Consider the following 26,120-nt stretch of genomic DNA (forward strand, 5'->3'; position numbering starts at 1 on the left):
TGATGACGATAACAATGACAATGACAACAACAACAATGGGACCCAAAGAGGTTAAGTAATTTGCTCAAGGTCACTCAGGTTTTCTGATTCCAACGCCAGCACTCCTTCCACTATATCATCATGCCTCAGATCCAAGGCAAACCCCACAGCAATGACAAGCTCCCATTCTCACACCTGCTTACACGTAACTCCCTGCTCCCATACTAAAACACATAATTGCCACCATTATTTCCATGCTCTAACATTCACCTCTGCTCAATTCTAACTATTCTTTGCTATGTATTCCAGCACTCTGCCAACTCCTTTGCCATTCCTGAAGTCCACTCGCCTCCACGGAACTGCAATCGATTCACTGCCATTTCAATATAGCAGTGATGTCTAAGAAGAAAATTTTCCCAGCAATGATGGTACTGGTACCTTTTCTGCTTCCAGTCCTTCAGCATCCCAATGTGCTGACCATTCTGAAACCATTAAATAAGTCCCAGGATGTTAGTTAAGAGAAATATAAGAGCATGAAACTGTTCCAAGAAAGTGATTTCAGTACTTTCCTGAAGCTCTACCAATCTCTTAAGGGAGATGGTACCTTTCTCTCTCATCTGGTCAATCACAAGCCAGCTGTTTCATTTACAAGATTAGAGGAAAAGAACAAAACATGGGGAACTTGCTGGCTAATATGCTGCTCCTTCAACACCATCTCCTAGGGACCATCCAAGGGCATATAAACAATAGGAAAAGGATCATAGGATCACAATTCTCCAGCCTCATAACTTACTCCCCCTCCTTTGCTCTGTAACTAGTCAAACTGACTTTCTGTTCACCGTAAATGACATTCCAACTCCTGTATCTATCTCTGCACATTAGCTGTCCCCAAGCCCAGAATGTATTTCCTGCCCACTTCTGTCCTATAGACTCCTCCTTTTCCTTAAAGATGATGCTCAAGCACTATCTTCTACTTAAAGCTTTTTGTGATCCCTTTTAATTGCTAGCTCCCTCCCAAACTGCCTTGTATTTAATTACTTTATATTATTCTAGATATACATGGATCTGTGTCCCTATTTTCTCTTCTGTTAGAATGTTAAGTGCCTTCCAAGTGAGATCTTTTTTCATTTGTTGTACTTCCATCTTCAGTACCTAACACAATACTTTACACATAGTAGGCATTCAATCAATGATTGTTGATCAACTGACAAATGGAAGAAGCTATCAACTCCCACTCTTTCATTTTATAGATAAGGAACTGAAAGCCACAGAGGTTAAATGAATTGCCCAAGGTCACACAGGTAGTGACAGCTAGGACTTGAATTCAAGTTCAAATTTCACACTCTTTTCAACATCTCCCATGAAATGGAAAATTCAGATAAATTTCAGGGAAAAAAAAACAATTTTATTTATTGAATTCAATTAAAAAATCTATCCCCTGAGATCCAAATAGGTATGGACATGTTATCCTAAGTTTCAGATAAAGATACAGGATGATCCACTCTGGAACAAAGTCGGAATTTTTTCTTCCTCCAAGGTGCCATTATGAGGAGTATGGCTACTGTCAGAAAAACTGAAGCAGAATCAAGGATGGGCATTTTTGATCCTTTCTTCACTCAGGGGTCTGGGTCTTTTCCTCTCCCTCCTATTCCTATCTATTCTTTAATCTTTGCCCTTTGTAGCCCTGAAGCCTCTTGGCAGGGATTTCAAACATATTGTATGTATGTGTGTGTGTGTGTGTGCATGTATGTGTATGTGTATGTAGCATATATCTCTATTTCTTGTTACCTAATCATGAACTTCCAGCGCCTTCAGTAAATGTCCATAAGGATTTCTCATTATGCTATTCTGTCTCCACAAGGGTGTCTAACGAGAGCGTGTGTATTTTCCATCTCACAGATCCTCAACCCAGCCATCTATCTTATGTATCCCTTTTTGGAGTCAATGCCTGATATAAATAATTGTTAGCATGTGTCAGCACTAAACCTCCCTGTGTGAAGTTATTGCTTAGACGAGTTAATTTCTCTATTTTTGAAGAACAAAGATTTTGAGCTAAAATTTCTTCTAAGTCATCATTAGTTTATGTAATATTCTAATCCTGTCAATTTGATAAATATGCATTCCTGCTTTTGGTTAGAGACTTCTACATATGCAAGTTATTAGGTACAATCTACCAAGATGCATCTTGGCCATGGACAGACATCTAAATTCATGAGACTCAGAACACGTGTTTATGAACTGTGTCACAGTTCTCAGGAGGCAACTTGGTGACATGTTGTTTTGTTTTGTTTCCAACTGTATCTTATTTTTATTGATCTTTTGTTGTAGTTCTTTCCATTGTTGTAGTCATTAATTGTATTATTTTCTTGATTCTGTTTACATCATTCCTAATCAGTCCATAAATTACATCCCATGATCCTCTAAATTCTTCATATGCATTGTTTCTGACAGCATAATATTACTTTATTACAGTAATATAGAACAATTCCCTTCCCCACTTAGTTTCCAGTTCTTCACTACCATGAAAAGTGATAATGGTAGCTGCTATAAATGTTTCAACGTACACGAGACCTTTTTTTTTGTTTTTGACCTTCTTGGAATATATGTCTGGTATTGGAATCTCTGGGCCAAAGGGCATGGACATTTTTGACATTTTTCAAAAATGTAATTCCAAATTGTTTTCTAGAATGGTTGCACCAATTAACAGCTTGGTGGTAACATTTTTAAAGCACTTTTTTTTGCCACAGTTTTAGGTTATCTCTACTGAACTTGCCATATGTGCATTATGAGATTTTATTTAGACAGAATAAAAAGTGGTGATAAGAGGCCACGCTAGCCTCTTTTTTGGCCTCATGGAGGAGGAAGTTTGCTGCCAAAAGGACAGAAAATGAGTTGCTTAAAAAATAGGGCCATCTGGAAATAAGAGAAATTATTAAGAAACAGATGTAGAGCCATGGGGATACGATCTCCTAGACACTTCTTCTAATTGTGGGTGAGAGAGAGGTCAGGGAAACATTTAGAATAAATTAATAAAGTAAGCTACAAGAAATTAATAGAAGCCTAATACCTAGAACAAAGGAGACAAAATTCCATAGTCATTACCCATATCAGATCATATCGGGAATGTTGAGTCAGTTCTTGAAGACCTTGATATGCTGGACTATATCTAGAGATGGGTAACCAGGAATGGGACAAGACTTGAAAATATATCACATGTCAAGGAATTGAAGGAACTGAGAATGGTTAGTAGGGAAAAGAGGAGACTGAGAAGGGCCACAATCACTGTCTTCAGATATCTTCAGTTCTTCAAGAACTATTGCATGGAAGACACTTCAACTGTGTGCCTCCAAAGAGGAAAGCTAAGTAAGACCAATAAGTGGCTGTTACAGAGGGCCAGATTTTGGTCCAATGCAAAGATTTTCATGGAATATCTGAGTGGTTGTCTAGTCTAACACATATGGACAATAAACCCTTCTACAATGTGTCCAACAAGTGGCCATTCCCCCTTTGCTTGAAGGTTTTCAGTGGGTGGAAACTCTTTAATACCGCAGGCAGTCCATCCTATCTTTGGATATTTCTAATTGCTAGCAAGTTTTCCTTTTATCAAGACAATATTTGACTCTTTGTAACTTTTACCTATATTGTCTAGTTCTTCTCACTGGGTCCAAGGCCAGCTCTCAAAGCTATCATCTGAAACAAAAGCTTTGGAAAAGGGCACAGGCACCCCCACTAACTCATCAACCAACTCTCATTCACCAGTCAGGGAAGCCAGCCTAGCTGAAACAACAAAGGCGCTTTGAGGAAGACACAGAAAGTATTAGGTAATATGCAAGTCAAGGAACCCTCACCACCTTGACCACCATCTCCCTTCAGACCCTGACGGAGACAGCCCAGAGCCCTTTACCCAACAGCCTCTGGAACAGCAATACTTCTGGCAAGATGTCCTCAGCCATCTTGCTGAAAACAGCCCGTACAGAGTTGTAGCCTGGCAATTGCTCCTATAGGAGCTACAGACACAACTGAAAAAGACCCAGAAAATGAATTTCTTGTTATCAGAATCCTTGATACTGTCAAGTACTTTAATATCAAAAACTGATATAATTTTATCAGTAGAAATGACATTGAAGGAGAGGTATCACCAATATGTTTTCCTGCTGCAGCCTAAGGACCATCTGACTTGAAGCTGAAACCTTCCATATATACCTCATCTCCCCACATTAGAATGGGAGCTCAATACTTTCCTGACTATCTGCAAAAGTGTTACTTCAACTCTTGGAAAAAGTAACAAGATCAAATAATCTTGCAGGTCAAATGTAAATGATTTTAATGGGGCTCTTACATGTTTACTTCTCTCTATATCTGGGCCCCCGAAGTCTTTTCTGTCAGATTTGTGTCTTCCAGACTACAAGCCATTCACCTACAGTCGGTAGCAAACACCAAGTACCAGCCAACATCCGCCCATTTTCTCCAGATGCAGCCTGTGCTTGGTTCCAGTCAACTTCCTATTTGGGACCCCCTCAATGTAGGGACAGCTCTACACCCCTTGCCAACAGGAAGCAGTTTCAGAAGCCAAGACCTTCGCCCCTTACACCAAAAGAATATGGGTCCCATTTGTTTGAGGGGGGATGATGGGGATGGGATCTAAACCCCTAAAAGTAAAAGACCATGTCTTTGGGATCTGGACCCCAAAAAAACCTCTGGACTTTCCCATATGGCCAAATCTCTAGCATTTACCTGAGGCTATAGTCCTATCAACTAGCCTTTCATTATCACCCAATCTCCTAATTCTGTTCCTAGCCTTCTATTAGATTTCCTCCCTATGCCCCGCCCCCAGCCACTTCCCACCCTTAATCCTATCTAGGCTCCATTCTCCCTTGGCCACATGGTCCATGGTGTTTTATTGCCTCAACCTACACTACTTGGCCACTCCTAGATCCCTCCCATAGTCTTTCTGCATATAAGGTCCATCTGGCCTCCAGTAAGGTGCTCAGATTCTTGTTGTTATTGTTGTTGCCTTTTGGTGAGTCAGCTGGAGTCAAGTGACTTGCCTAGGGTCACACAGCTAGTAAGTGTCATGTGTCTGAGATCAGGTTTTGAACTCAGGTCCTCCTGACTCCAAGGCCAGAGCTCTATCCACTGCACCACCTAGCTGCCCCTCAGATTCTTTAAGAGCCCATATTCCTATAATCTAACCAAGGGCTCTGATTCTTAAAATCTGGCCCACTTGCATTAATGATACAAATGCTTAGATTCCTTAAGAGTCTGGCCAATATGGTGGATGTTCTAATAAACCTTGTCTTTGGCTGGAAAAAAAAAACTCTCCCGAAACATAATATCCACAACTTGACACAATAATCCATTTATAGTCTCATTAGTGGAGATACAATAGGACTATCCTTTATCTGGACTACAATGCTATATCTCCCTTTAAGCTCCTTCTGAACCATGACATTGTTTTCCAGTATTATTGCTATTGTTCTAAATGCTGCACCTTCCCCCCATTCCCCAATAACCACATTTTTGTCTAAATGTTCACTAAGCATCCTATTATTAATTAATATGTTCTAGAATTGGGCCAGGAATTGAAATCAAAGACCATGGTCCTATGGTTTGTAGACTTCGTTCTCTTTCCAGTTTTGAAAATGCAGTCTTCTTCAGTCCTACAGTATCTGTTCTGTTTTCCATGATCTTTCCATTAATTTGTTAATTGATAATGTATGCATAGGAGCACGGATGAGTTTGCACTAAACCATATCTACTGCTTCTTGCTTAGTTCCTCCTGTGACCAGCCATACTCTCTTGTAAATGGCTGACTAGGGCTAAGGGTGTGGTCTCTGGTACTGGAAAAGAATAAATATAATTTATCTATGTGGGGAATTAGATTCACTACTCTGGTCTCATTAATGTTGTACTTTAACCAAGGATATCATTTAGCTGTGGGGGAGAAATGGTAGTTGAAAGGTGAAAAAAAAAAGGAAAACTAATTTTTTGGCATTAAGTAGACCAAAAAAACTTAAAAGAATCCCCAAAAAAACAGAACAAATGTTCCCAAAAGAAACTAGCAAAAAACCTACAAAAAATAAATCCTTTGTATTCTGTCCTAATGCAGTCAAATTTGAGATAGGCACATCTACTGGATGGATGCACCAATGATAATGACTTAAATGGTACAATGTGGACTGATTCATAGAGCTTGAGGTGACCCAAGAGAACCATTAGTTTAGTTCTATGCATTGAATGGTAAGATGATATACTCATGTGAGGACATGCAGGAACCAGAGAAGTGTAGTACACTGGAGAGTGAGGGAAGATCAATGGAGGCAGAAGTAGAAGCTATTTTCACCTTAGTATACTATGGAACTCCTGGATAGGAAGAGGAAATTGATTAGGAGTCCAAACAAATCACAAGCCTGACACAGAGTCATGACATAGTAGTGATAGGAGACTTCAATTATTCAGTGATCTGATAGAGTATACTCTGACAAAAGGAGAACAGCTAATAATTTCTTGCCTTGCTTTAATTAAAATTACAAAAGGTGGAGGAAACAATAGAAGGAGCATCTACTCTTTACATGCTTATCAAAAATAAAGGGGAACTGTTTGCATGAAATGGAAATTATGTGAACTTTGGAAGATCACTCCACATTGTAACTTGGGACAGAAAAGAAAATGAAAATGGGTCACAGTCTGCCATGAATCTCTGAGATCCAGTTGACTGTGGAACAAAGGTGAGGGTAGATAGTGCTTAGAAGTATCCAGGAATTAATTTCTGAAGATACAAAAAGAAATAATTCTGATGAGGAAAAGGAATGGCCTAAACAAACTGATGTGGATGCATAGTAAACACATTAATCGGTTTAAATAAAACAAAATATGTACATAAGATAGAATCAAGGACAAATGATAGAGAATGGATGTAAAATCCACTTACAGTACTACGATAATAAGTTTAGGATGGTTAAAGGACTGAATAAGCCGAGACTAGTAAAGAAAGCTAAGAATAACAAAAGTTTAATTTTTTTTAATGGTTTTTTTTTGGAGGGGAAGATAGTTATGAAAAGGGGGCTTGACCAACTTCTCAGGATAGATGGGACATTTATAATGGATAACAGAGAGAATGAAGAACTTCTCAGTGCTATTTTGTTTCTGTATTCTCTGCTAAGGAAAATTATATTTGGGCTATAAAATTATAATAAATATGGCTAACAGTGAGTTGAAATGCAAGATAAGGAGGGAGAAGGTATGAGTGCTCCAAGCCACCCTTGCTGAGGTCAAGTCATCAGGCCCAGATGAAATACATCCCAGAGTGGTTAAAGACCTGCTATATATGATTGAGAATCCACTGTCTTTGAAAGATCATGAAGAATAGAAGGGGTACTGAAGGAATGAAGAAGACTGCATTTTCAAAACTGGCAAGAGGATGAATTTTGCAAAGCAAAGGCCCATGGTCTTTGACTTCAATTTCTGGCCAGCTGTAGGACATTTTAATGACAGGATGGTTAGTGAACATTTAGACAAGGGTGTGGTTATTGAAAAAAAAAACAGCATGACTTAATCAGAATCATATTTTGTACTTTGTTTCTTTTTTTTTTTCTTGACAGTGTTACCCAGCAGGCAAATCAAGCAAATGCTATAGTTAATAGTTTAGCTGGAGGTTTTAGCAAATAACGTAAGTCTCATGATTTTCTTGTGAAAAAGAGAAGACATGGGTTAGAAGATGATGCAGTTAAGGCAGATTTAAAGTTGTTTAGATGGACAGAAAACTTTTGAACTATAATACTCAATTTCAACTAGTAAAATGAAGTATCCCAGGAATCTATGTTCAGTCCCATGTTTTTATTATTTCTGTCAGTGACAAGGATTGTTCAGATGTTGTGCTTCTCGGGTTTTTAGATAGCGTAGTGCTTAGAGAACAGTAGCAGTAATACTGGATGACAGAGTCAGGATTCAGAAGGAGCTTGAAAGGCTGGAATGTGGGACTTAATAAGATGACATTTAATAAGGACAAATGTGAAGTTATACACTTGGTTTCAAAATACTGACTTTGCTAGTACAAGATTGGAAAGGCTCCTACAGACAGTAGTTTATTTGCAAAAAAGAAAAAAAAACACACCGCCCAAATCCCCCAAACCTGGAGATTTTAGGGGATTGCAAGTTCATGCTGAGTCCATAATATAATGTGGTAGTCCAAAAGGTTCATGAAACCTTAGTCTGCATACTCAGTGCTCAGCTAATATTATCTTCACATGTGATTATCTTCAAGTGTTGTAATGTGACAAAGCTTCATTGTTTCATTCATTAAATTACATGATCCTATTACCCATAGCTGGAGGAAGTTACCTGTGACTTCTATAAAAACATAAGGATTCTAATTGTTCATTATACAACTAAAATGAAAACTCTTACTGTGTACACAGTATTGTGGTCAGCTCTGGGAAAGATACTAAGTCTAGCTAAGATACAGTATCTTTCCTCAAGGATTTCACAGCCTAGAAATGACATTAAGATGTTAACACAGCTACAATATAGAATATTATATGATGAGTAAATTACAGGTTAACAAAACTAAAATCCAGTTTTTCTTAACTTCTCCATAGCCATTCACATAGCCTTTAAATACAACGTTATATTGTTAATAAAAATATCTTTGTGTTTTGTTTTTTCAAAAATAGAGCCAAAGAATCAAGAATGTCACCAACCAAAAAAAAAAGATGTCCCCATCCCACAACCTACAAGTGTTGTGAGCAAAAACTAATTGTCCTCCTCCTTACCTTTCAAAAGTCCCTTCCATGGCAGAGAAAGTTAGTCATTTGGAAGAATGAAATGGAGCCACGTGAATCCCACACTTTCCGGATCACTCACCTTTTACTATCAATTCTGCATAATTAGAGACTCCGGAGCCGCCATCAGAGCGAATGACACATCGGTACTTGCTGATGCTCCTCTGAGATGTATCAGCCACACTAACTGTAGCTGAAAACCTTCGGTGGTTGACCACTCGGGTGACCATGAGGGCAGTATCTCTCCCATTCCATTGCTACCAGAGAAAAGAGAAATCAGCTTAAGGACGTAGATGGACCTTCCTAAATGTGAACTGATTTCCTTCACATTCCCCTACCTCCAAAACTAATCAGTCATTTCTACACCTGCTTTCTGGCCTGGTTAAAAACAGAGTTCATTTTTATAAGCACATTTACCCTCCTACTTCTTAGCACATTTTGCTGAATGAATTTTGGCAAATGTCTTAGCATAAAGACAGCCTGTACCCTAACGGTTAGGGATGAAGGTAAAGGCTCAGTAATCGCTATAGTTTCACTCTGAGGCTGGAATGATTTGCTTTGTGAGCTAAGGTCAATCTTTTAACCCTTCTATTAGTTTTCTTCATCTGCAAAATTGAGATAAGAGACTTTACCCCTGATACTGCAGGTCTGAACAAAGCATAAAGGTAAGCTAGTAAAAGGCCATTCTTATCTGGGCTGCTCACTTTCTTGCAGCTGAAATTAACCTGCTTGAGCTTCAACAGCATTGGTATACAGGTAACACTTCATGATATAAAAATCCAAGGGTTTTTTTTATTATTTGTTTGTCTGTTTGTTTTTTTATTTGATTAACAAAGTGAAAAGAGTCCTGGATTTGGAGTCATGGGGCCTAAGTCTATATCCTGCTCTGAACACTTGCTATATGACCTCAGCCAAATTATTTCCTTTCTCTTGGCCTCAGTTTTCTCATCTATAAAATGAGGCCTTGATGACCTCTCAGGACCCGTCCAATTCTAAATCTACAATCCTGCCTTTATGTATACTATTTTAACTTTATTGCAGCATAGGGACAACATTTTATGCTTTTCTTCCAGTGAAAAATAACGTTTTCTTTAGCTTTTCTTTAACTTCTGTGTTACACTAAGAAAAGCAATTCTGGGCATCATATTTTAGGAAGGGCATTGACAAACTGGTAATCATCCCGAGAAGAGGACTAGAAATCATGTCATATGAGGATGGGTTGAAAGAATTAGGAATGGCTGGTGAGAGGCTTAAGCTATACATTGATGGTTGTCTTCAATAATGTGAAGGGCCGTCTCAGTGAGAAAGGATTAAAATTGTCCTGGTAGGCTCTAGAAGGCAGAACTATGAACAACTGAGGTAAGTTAGAGGGAGACAGATTCTAGTGCTTTATAGGGAAGAATAAACAATCAGAACTATGTAACAATGAAATGGACTACCTTGAGAAGTAGTGAGGTCCACATCACTAAACGTGTTCAAGCAGTTTGGACAGACATTTATCTTGAATGCTGTCAAGTTCATCTGGTTTAACTTAGGTCATATGTTTCTAAGGCTAGATATTAATTAATCTGTCACTTGTAATGAACCACTACTTCATTTAGAAGAAGGTACTCTCTCACTATTTCTATCAATCTACATTCCTCTTTAGCAAACTCCATTTATATATCAACAATGATGTGCCTGGGAACGGTCATTTGTTTTAGCATCAGCACAGAACAACAAATTTCCCACATGGAACAAATGGCTAATGCAATGATATTCCTCTTCATATTTTATTTTAAGTCCTGATCAGTGATATTTAGTTTTCAGATTAACAAATACAGCCTCCAGAAGAGCCAGATAGGATTCAGTGAGTTTGCTTGAATTATTCTCATTTTCTATGACAGGCTTTCCATCCGATGGGCTTTTTCTGAATAGATATTAAGCAGTAGCATCCCATATATCTATTCCCTCTCTTTTAAAAATGGACAATTGAAGACTAGCTTATAAAAGCTCTAATTATCCAGGTTTTCTATAGTTAATCAATAAGCCTACTATGTGTCAGGAACCTGGATAAATACTAGGCATGCAAATATAAAAATGAGACAGTAATTACCTTTAGGGATGTTACATTCTAGTCATGTATATCACATTGAAACTTGGACAAAAATGAGCTAGAAAAGGCTCCATCATCAGGAGGTCCAGGATAGAGATTTTACCTGGATATGAGCCAAGGTGAGAGTTCAGAGTGGCAAGGTCAGAGAAGGCTGGAATGATGTATTCAAGGCATATGCAGGCAAATGTCTAGGGGTGGGGGAACCTGCGGCCTCAAGGCCACATGTGGCCCTCTAGGTCCTGAAGTGTGGCCCTTTGACTGAATCCAAACCTCACAGAACAAATCACCTTAATAAAAGGATTTGTTCTGTAAAACTTGGACTCAGCCAAAAGGCTGCACCTGAGGACCTAGAAGGCCACACGTGGCCTCAGATTCCTCACCGCTGATCAAGATCTCAGATGTCAAATAAGGCCAGGAGGGAATAAGCAGTCCCCATAGGTCATGGAAGATAAAATCAAGGTCTAGATTCTGGGTGGCCAAGAAGAAATGATCAGGACCCCCGAAAGCAGACTGAGAATAAAGGGTCAAGGTCCCAATCAGGGGATCTGAAAAAAAATAACATTAGGAATTAAGGCCAAAAGGTTTGGGAACCACATGCTTAGGTTGTAAGTAACTGGTATGAGGAATAGTGCTTGTTACAGTGTGGAAAGAGCATTGGATTTAATGTCAGAAGACAGGTTTGACTCACAGTTCATTCATTAACTACCTGAGTGAACTTGGACAAGTTACAACCCTCTTGTAAAAAGTGGGTTTTGGACTAGATAACTTCTGAGCTCCCTTCCAGTTTAAAATGCATGATACTATAATCTCTACAGCCATGCTGATGCACTAAAGAGAACACTGGACTCATTTGAGAAGATGTGGGTTCAATTCTTGATGCTACCACTAATTCTGATCAGATTGGGGAGGGAAAGCCATGTGAAGGAACAAGAACGGTATTTACCTGGAGCCAGAGTTTGTCATGCTGGGACCACTTTCCCCCAGCAATACACTGGAATGTTGCATTTTGTCCCACATTCACTTCAACATTTTGGAGTCGCAGGAAATGAGGTGCTTTTCCTAGGATGGAAATGAAATATTAATTGGGTGGGTTCTTTAAGCAGTTCTGTCCCCGTTATACCCTACTCTGGAAAAGAAGGCTCATGACCTAGGTAAATTCCAAGGGCAAAATAAGGTTCTCTTCCTTTCACTGCATGAGGCAGTGAATCCAGATCAATGGGCCAGGTCTATATGGCATAAAATACTGGACTGAAAAAATGATCATCCCACTGATGGGAGAAGTTTTTACAGCAAGATGATGGAGGTCATTGAGGTTGACCGGTCCCTCACCCCAAGTTGAAAAAGAACTAACCCAAGAATAGTAATGGTCCTATAATTTGGGTTTGGGTAGAGGTGAGGCAACCCCTCAAGGGGAAGTCCTGAATCCCCTCAGAATAAAAGCAGCCCTAAATCCTCTCATTTACCTTTGACACATACAGGGTGTCCAAAGGTCTTAGTTCAGTTTCAAGTTTTAATAGGTTAAAATTTCAAGCTTTAACAGCCTGAAATTACACTAAAGCTAACTTACCCTAAGGAGTAAGGGGTAAGGTCATACTGCAAATGCTGCCATCTTGATGGATATATTAGTGCATCGTAAAATTCAGAGGCTCTAAAAGTCACACGGTGGTGATGAACTGGAAGTTTCTTTTTTATGTACAAAAAAATTTTACTGAAATATTTTCCACATTTCTTAATCAGAATTGATTACTGGAGTCCCAAAGAATTTCAAGCCAACAATACAAATGTACCAATAAGTAATATAACACAATTAGGGTCCTCTTTGTTCTCTGACCTATCTCAGTTTTGAATCATCTCATTCAAAGAAGCCACCCATCCCAAAAGTTGAAAGAGAAGGGAGACTGGAAAAAAGGAACCAATGTGGACAACTCTTAGATTAAAAAAAAAAAGTGAAAGTCACCAAAGAAAGACAATGATCTAAAGAATTACATTTAACAATGACACTAGGAAGGTCTGTTTCATTTCTGAATAATCACTGACATTTAAAAGATTTGGTCACACTGTAGAAAAGTATGTTGTCTCACATATTATTGTTTCATTGTGTGTGTGTGTGTGTGTGTGTGTGTGTGTTTCTTTGTTCCCTTCTCCCAAATCTTTCTTCAGAATTTATCATAATACCTCATACTTTTTTTTTGGTCCAGACTTGTGATTTCAACACTGTATGGAACTCTCAGTTCCTGTAATGCAGACAAGTTACTGTTTTGTAACTTAGTGTATTAGAGTTGTCTAACACTGAGATATTAAAGGAACTCATCCTGAGTCAGATGGGCAATGCTGAAGGATGTAAATCCAGGTCTCTCTGAACTCTGAGAGCAGTCCTCTGTCTACTGTGCAGTACTGCCAATTGCATCATCACACATAGTTCCTGCTTAATAAGTGCAGAATTGAACTGTATAACATTGGGTGGGAATCAAAACCAGCCTATAGATTGGGCAATGGGTCCTTTAGATCACCTCTAACATTAGGCAACTGTTACAATAAAGAGAATCCCTCAGGACCCTAGCAGACTACCAGTTTAAACCTCAGCACTTGTGTTCCCAATCTTTGTATCCTGTCACTTTCTAAGACACTGTGAATTCACCAGGCAGAGGTCCCTATGAATGAGGCTGACCAATGCTTATTGCACATTTCAGGCAAAATACCCTGATGTGAGTGACATTTCAAACCCACTCTACAAACATCAGCACAGCATTTTAAGACATATCATTCTGCCCTTTATCCTACTCTCTGGACTTGTCAGCACCCAGCAGGTAGTGCAATAAAATTGAGAGAAAGAGACCTGTTCAGCAGAAGTCCCAGCAGCTCATGGAACACTAGGAAATTCACCACCATAATGTGATAGAAAATAAAATAAGGAAGTCTAAAAGTCAGTGGAAAAGATGGAAATGGTGAAACCGTGAAGAAAACTTCTGTGACATTTACCCAGCAGTTATTACTGATGCAGCCCTCTTTTTAATAGTTAAAGCTGAGAAATGACAACCCTCAGAGGGCAACCAGAGTTACGATACACGCAGGGCGACATGTAAATGTTAAATGGGCTATAAAATATAAGTGAAAGGTTTGAGTTCATAAGAGAAAATTATTTCCTCTGCTGTGTTTTTAAGTATTACGTATGTCTCTCGGTCACTTTTTTAAAGTGTGAGGAGAAAGCATAAGGCTATTAACCTCAGTGCCAATCAATATGGGACATGGGGCAATTGGAACACTAAAGGCTGTGTAACTTTGGGAATATTTAACAGAAGCACTTATTGATAAACTCTGGGCATATCTTAATAGAGAAATAGCTCTAGAGGACAGAAACGGGAAATTAAAAGGCCTGGGGAACATGAGGAGAATAAAAAGTTCTCAATCTACTTAAACATTTAACAGCCCATGATGGAAGTTTCTAATCCGTGCATTAATATTAAGTGTGTGTGTGTGTGTGTGTGAGAGAGAAGAGGGGGTAGTGCATGTGTGTTTTTAGAGGGTTGGGGAGAGTGGGGAAACTAAAATCCCATCAGTACAAAGAAATATACGGGCATCATTTTGATTCCCAAGCAATTTGAGATCCTAAGCACAGTCCACTGAGGCCAACCATCAGTATCATTGAAATTGGCCCACACATTTAGACTGCACTGTTCTTACCAGAACAGGCCTTCCAGCTTGCATGAGGCTAGGACGCCTTCCCCTGTTTGTGATGTGCCCCCACTGGCATCAGCAGCTCTGCTTTTCTCACAATCATTCATGTTGTGTTAAAATTCAGCAGGTGTGATTTCTGCCCCATGGTCAAGTTTTCTCTAGTTTATCCTTGCGTAAAGAACTTTAGTTATAGAAGGGCAAGAAAGGAAAAAGGCAAATGGGTGTGGGGATGATAAAGAAGAGGGGAGAAAGAAGGAAATTCCTTTTCCATTTCTCTCACGGGCACCATGGCTTTCAGAACTTGAAACTTTCTGCCAGAGAATCTTCAGAGGAAAAAGGGTTGCTGAATTATTGAAGCACTCCTTCTCATGGAGGAAGCACATTCCTACTGTTCTCCAAGCACTGGGATCCCTTTGAACTCCTGTAGAACTGGCCATGGGAAGACAGAGAACTGTCTCTGCACACCACTAGTACCACAAATGCCTGGAGGCAGTAACATCAATGGTGTGGCGAGCTTGTTTAAAGGTTCCTCTCCCCAACCTCCATCTAGGACTTCTCATAAACATATAAGAAGATACCAAGGCCTGTATTGGGCCCAAGCCCCTGGTTCTAGACCTCAGAAGAGGGTTTCAATTAGAGTAGTCCAGGTGCCCCTATGGATATATTAATCAAGCTTTTATTTTTGGTTTCTACAATTCTGTTAAAAGGCATGAAAAGTGCAGGCACCATAACAGCACCATTTTTCTGAATTTTATGTGTAAGCCCAAGTGGTGCATTAATGGGGTGGCTTTGCATTATGCAGGCACACAGATAGGATCATGTTTTCCCTAGTTACAGTTCATAACCCATTTGCATGGTAATTACCTCATGGTCATTCCACTCCTGTGGAATCCACTTCTTTACCAGTGGACAGGAAGCTGAGGTTATCCTTAAAGCGCACTACACATTTACTTTCCCAAAGTATTGATTCTACCTGAAGCCAGAGTTGGGAGGCATGTACGTTTAGCCCTCAGGCCAGCATCTTACCACTGAGCTATGTCAGAATAGAGAGGACATCTCTTACAGCTACTGAATCTAGAATATAGGTTCTTAGCCTTTTGTGTTATGGACTCCTTTGGCAGGCTGGGGAAAACCTAAAAACTCCTCAGAATAAGAGTTTTAAAATACATAAAATGAAATACATAGGATTAAAGAAATCAATCTATAGAAATAAAGATGTGATTTTTTCCCCCCTTCCAAGTTCTCTCTTGAAATCTTTCTTCTAACCTCTTAGATCCCTGGTTAAGAACCTCAAACTAGAAAAACAAACTGATTAAATTCATTTCAATAAGCACGTGTTAATCATCTACTAAACATTTATTAAAGATATTTTATTAATCATCTACTAAATTATCTATTAAACATCAGGCACTGAGCATACAGAAACAAAAAAGAGGCAGTTCATGCCCTCAGGAAGTTTCCATTCTTCCAGGAGAAAGCCATTCTTAGTACTTGGCACTCAGGCTTCACCCTCCTATTGCCCTGGCTACAGCTAAGGCTAATTTCCATATAGAGAGGTTCATGCTGACTGGTGGCAAGTTCCAGCAACATACAATGTGTTTCTGTTCATTGCTGCAAAATGGCCTTGGCAGGAGGGTGGTGAGGGAGGAATATGAGCAGGTACTGGTAAACAGACATGGAATGTGGCAGACATCCTGTAGCATGGCACAGGCACCTTGCAGACATATCCCATGTCACTGTTCCTACATTATCTCTTTTCATAGTCACACAATATGTCCCCATCCTGTAGGGCACTGCTGAGATGCATTTCAAATGCCTATCAGGAAATAGACAACTGGGACAGAATTGTATGAAACACAAACAGGGTGAGCAGAGAGTGCAGTAACACTCTAACACCCTACAACAAGAGCCAATGATGACAAATCTTTCAGAAGCCTCCATAAGAGCTGATGAGTGGATTTAAAATTATTTTCCAAGAATTAATAGCTCAAGGCCCCCTTTTTCCCTGTGAGTGAACATCCAGTTCATTCTCTAAGTGTTTCTGGTGGGGTTTCTTTTTTTTTCTTTCTAAAACAATTACATGTGATTCTATCCAGAGCCCTTTAATTCTTCTCCTTCAGTGCTCTGAATCACACTAATAAACACTCAGAGTCTTCTATTCCCTTAATAATGGAGTCAGATTTGAGCGGAGATGTTTTGGCACTATCTGCAGATTCACATAGGGGTAGTCTGTTGCACAGCCTGGCAAAATGAGGGATTTGTTTTGGGCTGATTGCCTTGGGTACAGAAGTGTTTTCAAAGAATAAAAAAGAAAAAAAACTTTCAATCTTTGTGAACCAGGTGAATGGGATACCAGCTGAACTGAACTGTGAAGCCTAACCCAGGGCAGGACCCTGTTATCAGGAAAATGAAAAACTACAGGCTCATAGATACCAAGCTGGGAGAGACTTGAGAGGTTATCTAATCCAAGTCACTCTGTTTTGCAAATGAGGAAAGTGAGACCCAGAGAAGTTCAATGACTTGACCAAGATCAGAAAGGCAGGAAATTTCAGAGCTGGGACTCAAAGCCAGCACCTCCAGACCCAGCATTCTTGCCACTGGATCGCGGTACTTACGGCATGGGTGTGCAAGGACCCGAACTTCGTCCACTGCTATGTAGCCAGGATGCCCCTTCAAAGACACCGACTCAAATATAACCTGAAACGCACAGAGGAAATCATGTTCTCACAAACAACAGTTGTCAGTCATCTAGGGCTACTCCTTCCCACATGCCTCGACCACTTTTTTTTTTTAGTTCAAGATCTGTGATTTCTCATCTGTCTAAAGATCTCTTAGTGTAGGAAACCTATCCACCAATGCAGAGTGACAACTCACTTCTAATTTAGCATCTCAGCTGCCTGGAGGGAGTAAGTGACTGTCCGAAGTTTACACAGCTAGTATGGAGTTTAACCTATTCCCAACAGACCCTCTAGTAACACTTTCTTACTGCCTCTCTTCTGTTCAATTAAGTTTTTTACTATTCAGATTATTTATCACAACCAAGCAGAAAGTTCAGGCTATGAGCAAATATAGGGACTTTTTCACAAACCCCAGATTTTTTCTTGTATTTTCCCAGGCAGAAAAAATAAACTCTACTGACCAGAATGAACACTGAAAAAGTACTGTCCACCATAACAGTGACTGCAGAGATATTTTGTCTGACTGAAAAAAGCCAAATCAAACCATGAGCCTTGAGCCTTCATGGTATTTCATGGGAAGTCTACGGAAGAGTTATTTCCTAACATCCAAATTGCCTATATATCTAGGAGGAAAAGTTTCCTTTGAAAATGAGCGTACAGGCTGATCAGACCTCGAGGGGCTAGCCAGAAGAATGTAGCCTCTTTAAAAGTCAGAGATTTTTCATTGTATGTTTTTAAATCCTCATTAAGTGAAGAGAGCCTTACAGATAGCAATGATTTAATAAATGGTTTTTTGTTGTTGTTGTTTTTTGCTTTTTGTTTTTTTTTAATGGCATGAAAGCTGTCCTTGCCATAGGGTACTAACATTAGAAGCAGAAAGGCCTTTCATGGGCATCTAGTCCAGGCCCCTCATTTTACAGGGGAAGATACTAAGACCCATAAACATTAACTTGCTGGCAAAGCTGGGAGACAAACCCAGTATTCAAATTGCTTTTACCCTCCATGCCAAAGTTCAATGAGGGTGCACTTTAAGTAGTAATACCTCTAGGGCTCCCAAATCCTACCTGAATGAAATGTATCTTCCCTGAGGTAAAGACCACAAAGAACATAGAAGGGCTACCAGAATAGGATCATAGACTCAGAACACTTCAGAAGAATTAGAAGAGAGGGGGTGGAGCCAAGATGGCAGAGTGAAAGAAGTGACTTGCTTGAGCTCTCTTGCACATCTCTTTTGTATTTATCTGTCTATATGCAGGTTGTCTCCCTTGGATAGATTATAGACTTCTCAAGGGCAGGATCATTTTCCTTTTCAGGTTGTATCAACAATATCAGCACAGTGCCTGGCACATAGTTGGTGCTTAATAAATGCTTGTTGTGGAGCTTGTAGTGGCTGTGGAGAGGAACCCCTCCTCACAGTTGCAGAACAGAAAGGAATACTTGTGGTCCAGGAAAGGAGTAAACACCTTGCCCCTTATCATAACCACCTTGGAAGAACTGAAAATTTACAGGTCCCTACAAGTATCTCTGAAAACAGCTGTACAAACCCCTGAAGCTTGGGACAGTACAGTCTCCATATTGGAAGCAGACTATTAACTTAGCCTTAACAAAGAGTTTAAAACTCAAGTAATGGCCGGATCATGAGCAAGCAGTGCAAAAAGAGTCAGACTATATTATCTTACTTTGGTGAAAAGAAGATCAAAATATACAACCAGAAGAAGACAACAAAGTCAAAGCTCCTATATCCAAAGCCTCCAAGAAAAATATGAATCAGTCCCAGGCCTTGGAAGAGCTCAACAGGGATTTTGAGAAGCAAGTGAGGGAAGCAGAGGAAAAACTGGGAAGACAAATGAGAGTGATGCAAGAAAATCATGAAAAACAAGTCAACAGCTTGCAAAAGGAGACCCCAAAAAAATAGTGAAGAAACTAACATCTTAAAAAATAGCCTAACCCAAATGGCAAAAGAGGTCCAAAAAGCCAATGAGGAGAAAAATGCCCTAAAAAGAAAATTGGCCAAATGGAAAAGGAAGTCCAAAAGACTTACTGAAGAAAATACTTCCTTAAAAATTAGAATAGAGCAATTGGAAGACAGTGACTTTATGAGAAATCAAGACACTGTAAAACAAATCCAAAAGAATGAAAAATTAGAAAACAATGTGAAATATCTCATTGGAAAAACAACTGACCTGGAAAATAGATCCAGGAGAGAGAATTTAAAAATTATTGGACTATCTGAAAGCCATGATCAAAAAAAGAGCCTAGACATCATCTTTCAAGAAATTATCAAGGAAAACTGCCCTGATATATTAGAACCAGAGGGCAAAATAGAAATTGAAAGAATCCACAGATCTCCTCCTGAAAGAGATCCCCAAAGGAAAACTCCTAGGAATATTGTAGCCAAATTCCAGAGTTCCCAGGTCAAGGAGAAAATATTACAAGCTGCCAGAAGGAAACAATTCAAGTACTGTGGAAACACAATCAGGATAACACAAGATTTAGCAGCTTCTACATTAAAGGACCGCAGGGCATGGAATATAATATTCCAGAGGGCAAAGGAGATAGGATTACAACCAAGAATCACCTACCCAGCAAAACTGAGTATAATCCTTCAGGGGAAAAAATGGTCATTCAGTGAAATAGAGGACTTTCAAGCATTCCTGATGAAAAGACCAGAGCTAATAGAAAATTTGACTTTCAAATACAGGACTCAGTGGAACATGAAGAGGTAAACAGGAAAGAGAAATCATAAGAGACTTATTAAGATTGAACTGTTTACATTCCTGCATGGAAAGATGATATTTGTAACTCATGAGAACTTTGTCAGTATTAGGGTAGTTGAAGGAAAAAAATTATATGTATGTATAGATAGATAGATAGATAGAGGGCACAGGGTGAGTTGAAGATTAAGGGGTCATATCTGGAGAATAAAATTAAGGGATGAGAGAGGATGATACTCGGAGAAGAAAGGGAGAGGTAGAATGGGGTAAATTATCTCACAAAAAAAAAACAGAAAAGAAAAGTCTCTTACAGTGGAGGGGAAACTGGGGAAGGTGAGAGGGAATAAGGCAATCTTATTCTCATAGGATTTGGCTTAAGAGAGAATAACATACACATTCAATTGGGTATGGAAATCTGTCTTACCCTACAGGAAAATAGGGAGAAGGGGACAAGAGAGCAGGGGGATGATAGAGAGGAGGGCAGATTGGGAAAGGGTAATCAGAAGCAAATACTTCTGAGGAGGGACAGGGTCAAAAGAAAGAATAGAATAAATGGGAGGAGGATAGGATTAAGGGAAATAGAGTTAGTTTTTCACAACATGTCTACTAAGGAAGTGTTTTGAATAACTGCACACATGTACAACCTATATTGAGTTGCTTGCCTTTTCAATGAGGATGGGTGGGGAGGGAGGAAGGGAGAAAATTTGGAACTCAAAGTTTTAAAACATGTTTTAAAAAATGTTTTCACATGCAACTGGGAAATAAGAAATACAGGAAATGGGGTACAGAAGTCTATCCTGCTCTACAGGAAAATAGAAGGGGAAGGGGATAAGAGAAGGGAGGGGGGAGAGATAGAAGAGAAGGCAGACCAGGGGAAGGGGTATTCAGAATGCATGCCATCTTGGGGTGGGGGGAGGGGTGAGAATTTAGAACTCAAAAACTTGTGGAAGTGAATGTTGAAAACTAAAAATAAATAAATTTATATTTTTTAAAAAATTTTAAAATTTTTAAAAAATTTTAAAAAAGAAGAAGAATTAGAAGAGATCTAAAACAGCATTTAGTCCAATCCCTTCTACTTCAAGAGGAAACTAAGGCCTAGACAAGGGGAAAGTGACTTGTCCACGATTATATGGGTAGACAGAGACAAAAAAAGAAGTAAAAAGAAGTAAAGTCTTCTAGTTCCCATTCCACTTGTTATGACTTGACTTGGCTTTTGAATCATACCATCCTGCCTCCCTTAAATGCTGTAGAGAGGCAAGGACCAGTGCTTATGGTCCTGAGCAGTATCTAACTTAGCAAGACATCAATTAACTGATTTGTTTCAGGACTTCTCATTGTTATGGCAAAAGAGACCAATCTGAAACCAACACATCTCCATTCTCTAAACAGAGAGCTTTTGTTTTCCTTCTTGCATTATTAGATTTTCCATTCTTGGAAGAATCTCATGTCATAGGTGTATTACCAAATCACACATCTGCCTGTGGAAGATGATTATTTCTTGCTTATCAGTAATACAAAGGGGAATTATGAAGTCCTTGTAGTGTGTCAGGCACTGAGCTGAAATACCGGAAGTAGGGAAAAAGGCAAAAACAGCTGCTGCCCCAAAAGAGTTCACGTTTTAATGGAGGAGACAACATGTAAATAATTAAGTACATGGAAAACATCTACAGATCAGATGAGATGGAATCTCAAATGGGAGGCACTAACAGCTGCAGAGAGGAAACTGGGAAAGGCCTCCTGCAGAAGCAGGGATCTAAGGTGAGCCTTGATGAAAGCCAGGGAAGCTAAGAGGTAGTGGCAAAGAGAGAGAGCACTGAAGATTTAAGGGACAGAAAGCACAAAGGTACAGAGACAGGAGATAAGGTGTCATATGAACTACAAATAGTTCAAGCTGCCTCTATTTTAGATTACATGGAGGGAGATAAAATATAAGAAAACTGGAAAAATAGGAAGCAATGAAGTTGTAAAAGGCTTTAAATGACAAAAGGGAAACTTTATATTTGATCATTGAAGGCAGTTAGGTAGCACAGTAGGTAGAGCCCTGGGCTTGGAATCAGGAAGACTTATCTTCCTGAGTTCAAATTTGGCCTCATTCACTTACTAGTTTTGTGACCCTGGCCAAGTCACTTAGCCATGTTTGCCTCAGTTTCCTTATCTGTAAAATGAGCTGGTAGGACATATAGGTGGTGCAGTGGACAGAGCACCAGCCCTGGAATTATGAGGATGTGAGTTTAAATCTGGCCTCAGAAATGTGCTAGCTGTGCAACCCTGCGCAAGTCACTTGACCTTGATTGCCTCCAAAAAAAAAAAAGTAAAATGAGTTGGAGAAGGAAACGGTGAACCACACCAATATCTTTGCCAAGAAAATCCTAAATGGGGTCACAAAGAGTCACATATAGGGATGTAGCCAAGATGATGGAGAAAAGGCAGCACTCACCTGAGCTCTTCCTAAAACTCCTCTGAGCACCTTTAAGTAATGTCATAAGGCAGTTCCTGGAGCAGGAGAACCCACAAGGGATGGAGTGAAAAAAATTTCCAGCCATAGACAAACAATAAAACAAAACCAAAAGAATGAAAAAAATTGAAGACAATATGAAATATCTCATTGGAAAAACAACTGACATGGAAAATAGATCCAGGAGAGATAATTTAAGAATTATTGGACTACCTGAAAGCCATGGTCAAAAAAAGGGGGCCTAGACATTATCTTTCAACAAAATATCATGGAAAACTGTCCTGATATTCTAGTTGAGAGGGTAAAATAGAAATTGAAAGAATCCATAGATCACCTCCTGAAAGACACCCCAGTTCCACCCCTTTGCTGTCTGTGGGCTGAGATAACCCAGGAATATTTTAACCAAATTCCAGAGTTCCCAGGTCAAGGAGAAAATATTGCAAGCAGATAGAAAAAAACAATTCACGCACCATGGAGCCACAGTCAGGATAACACAAGGTTTAGCACCTTCTACCTGAAAGGATTGGAGAGCTTAGAATATGATATTCTGGAGGGCAAAGAAGCCAGGATTACAACCAAGAATTACCTACCCAGCAAAACTGAATATAATCCTTTAAGGGGAAGAATGGATATTCAATGAGAGAACTTTCAAGCATTCTTGATGAAAAGACCAGAGCTCAATAGGAAATCTAACTTTCAAACACAAAACTCAAGAGAAGTATAAAAAGGTAAACAGGAAAGGGAATTATTATAAGGGATTTAATAAGGTTAAATGGTTTAACATTCCTACATGGGAAGATGATAACCAGCAACTCATAAAAACATTTTCATTATTAGGGCAGTTAGATGGAGTATATATAGACAAGAGGGCATAGGTGTGAGTTGAATATGAAGGGATGATATCTAAAAAAATAAAATTAAGGGGTGAAAGGAATGTACTGGAAGAAAGGGAAAGGGAGAGGTAGAATGGGGTAAATTATCTCAAATGAAAGAGGCAAGAAAAAACTTTTACAGTAGAGGGGAAAAGGAGGGAGGTGAGGGAGAATGAGTCAACCTTACTCTCATCAGAACTGGCTCAAAGAGGGAATAACATACATACTCAATTGGGTATAGAAATGTATTTAACCCTACAAGAAAGTAGGAGTGAAAAGGGATGAGAAAGGGGGTGATAGAAGGGAGGGTAGACTGGGGGTGAAGGGTAGTCAGAAGCAAAATGCTTTTGAGGAAGGACAGGGTAAAAGGAGAGAGTGAGAATACAATAAGCAGGGTGGAAAGAAATAGGATGGAACGAAATACAGTTAGCAATAGTAACTGTGAAAAAAAATGTTGAAGCAAGTTTCTCTGATAAAGGCCTCATTTCTCATTTCTGTTTATGAAAATAAAAGCAATTTCCCAAATGATAAATGATCAAAAGATATGAACAGTTTTCAGATGAAGAAATCAAAGCTATCTATAGCATATGAAAAAATGCTCTCACTGCTGCTTGGAGAAATACAAAATAAAACAATTCTCAGGTACTACCTCATACCTATTAGATTGGCTAATAGGACAGAAAAGGAATATGACAAACAGTACAAGAGATGTGTGTAAAATGAGACATTAATGCACTGTTGGTACAGTTTTGAACTGATTCAACCATTCTATGGAGCAATTTAGAACTATGCCCAAAGGGCTATAAAACTATGCATACCCTTTGACCTAGTAATACCACTACTAGGGTCTGTATCCCAAAAGAGATTAAAAAAAAAGAATAAGGACCTATGTACACAAAAATATTTATAGCAGCTCTTTTCTAGTGGCAAAGAATTGGAAATTGAGGGGATGCCTATCAACTGGAGAATGGCTGAAAAAATTGTGGTATGGGATTATGATTGAATGTTATCGTGCTATAAGAAATGATGAGCAGGATGCTCTGAGAAAAACCTGGAAAGACTTACATGAACTGATGCAAAGTGAAATGCACTGTGTACAAAGTAACAGCAATATTGTAAGATGATCAGCTGCGAATGACTTAGCTATTCTCAGCAACATAACGATCTAACACAACTCTGAAAAACTCCCATCCTCAGAGAAAGAATTGATGGTGTCTGAATATAGATGGAAGCATACTTTTTTTTAATCTTATTTTTCTTCATTTTGGGGGGTCTATTTTTCTTTCACAACCTGACTAATACAGAAATGTTTTCCATGACCACACACGCATAACGTATATTGAATTGCATGCCTTCTCAATAGCGGGTGAGGTAGGATGGAAGAAGGGAGAGAATTTGGAATTCAAAGTTTTAAAAACAAATGTTAAAAATTATTTTTACATGTAACTGGGAGAAAATAATATACTAAGTAAGTTAAAAAAAAAGTTGCCTCAAAGTGAAAGGACTTGTCCAGGAAGGGTCAGATATGGGACCTGATTCCAGATTCTCCAGCCTCGGAGGCAGTGATTATCTATCTACTGTTGGATGTTGTCTTTCAACTTAATAAAGATGTCCTGCTTCGAATCTCATCATTCCTTGTTCTGAAGCACACTGCCTTTAAACCAGAATATTTCACGGAAACAGTAGAATATAAGTGTATAGGGTAGGGAAGATGAGGTAGGCAAGGTCTGAAGAAATGAATGGAAATAGAAAGCCTGCCGTGGATCTGCAGTGAAAGCAGTGGCCCTCCTGTGGAGAAGTTCAGTCTGGAATGATGTCTAACTCTGCCAATTTCTCCATCCCTTCTAGAAGTTTTAAGTAGAACACACCTATTCCCCATAAGGCTAAAAGAAAAACAAGGGACAATTCAAGTAATTTCTATAATGTGTATTATGAGGCCTCAGGGCAGACCAGACATTTCGCGCCCTTTACTTTAAGATGGAGGAGGGACATAATGATTATTCTGTAGTATCTGACAAACACAAAACATTGTTTGTTCACAAATATAATCTCTATGAAAGGTTAGATTCTATTAATGTCCCAGTTTTAAGGGGAAACAAGGGAATGAGATAATAATATACTGTATGTGAAAATTCTTTGAAAAAAGTTAAAAGCCTTTGATAGATTAAAAAAAGAAGAGTCAGATACAACTGAAACAACTGAACAATAGGAAATATTTGATCATGGATGTATTAGAAAGCCATTGGAGTTGGGGCGGGGGGGGGGGATGAGGGCAGTTTGACATGGCCAGATCTATGCTTTAAGAAAATCACTTTGGTTAGAGGATGGACTGGAATCAAGAGAGACTTGAAGCAGAAAGACCAACTAGATGGTTATAGTAACACCTGAGGCAAGGGATGATGAAGGCTTGAACTAGGTCAGGCAAAATGACAAAAAAAAAAGTTTACCTGTGATCTTGAATGAACTTCAAAGGTTTGAGGCAATACTGCAAACACAGGTGACCTCTCAGTGAAGAAGAGAAGACTTGAAGTACCGTTGCAGGCCATTTACAAACAATGAAAGCTAATCGAGATAAGTGTAAGAAAAATGATATGAGCGCTGGAATTTGGAGTTTGGGGATCTGAATTTAAATTCCAACGCTCCCATTTAGTATATATATATATGAATTTGGCAACTCATTTAACTTCACTGAGCCTTTTCCCTCATCTGAAAAATAAAGAGCTTGGCTTAGAATCTGGCCTCAAGATCTCTTCCAACCAATTTTATGGTGACTTTAAGTTTAACTGGACAACACTTTTAAAATTCTAGTTCCTACCATACCCTTGAAAACTGCCTATGAGCACTCACAATTTGTCCTTCAGCAAACACTCAC

General features: G+C 39.1%; 1 protein-coding gene across 9 annotated transcripts in view; it reads right to left on the bottom strand.

Moving 5' to 3' along the window:
- Window positions 1-26,120, bottom strand: part of PTPRT (protein tyrosine phosphatase receptor type T) — a 1,323,147-nt gene that overhangs the window by 778,618 nt on the left and 518,409 nt on the right. For all 9 annotated transcript variants that reach the window (XM_020998700.2, XM_020998699.2, XM_020998698.2 and 6 more), the window contains 3 exons: window positions 17,145-17,226; window positions 11,798-11,913; window positions 8,842-9,016 (listed from right to left, as the gene is read on the bottom strand). In XM_020998700.2, the coding sequence (XP_020854359.1) occupies window positions 8,842-9,016; window positions 11,798-11,913; window positions 17,145-17,226 (373 nt within the window). The remainder of the gene's footprint in view (window positions 1-8,841; window positions 9,017-11,797; window positions 11,914-17,144; window positions 17,227-26,120) is intronic.

The sequence above is a fragment of the Phascolarctos cinereus genome, unplaced genomic scaffold, assembly GCF_003287225.1.
Source record: "Phascolarctos cinereus isolate Bilbo 61053 unplaced genomic scaffold, phaCin_HiC Scaffold_2;HRSCAF=192, whole genome shotgun sequence".
Classification (NCBI taxonomy): domain Eukaryota; kingdom Metazoa; phylum Chordata; class Mammalia; order Diprotodontia; family Phascolarctidae; genus Phascolarctos; species Phascolarctos cinereus.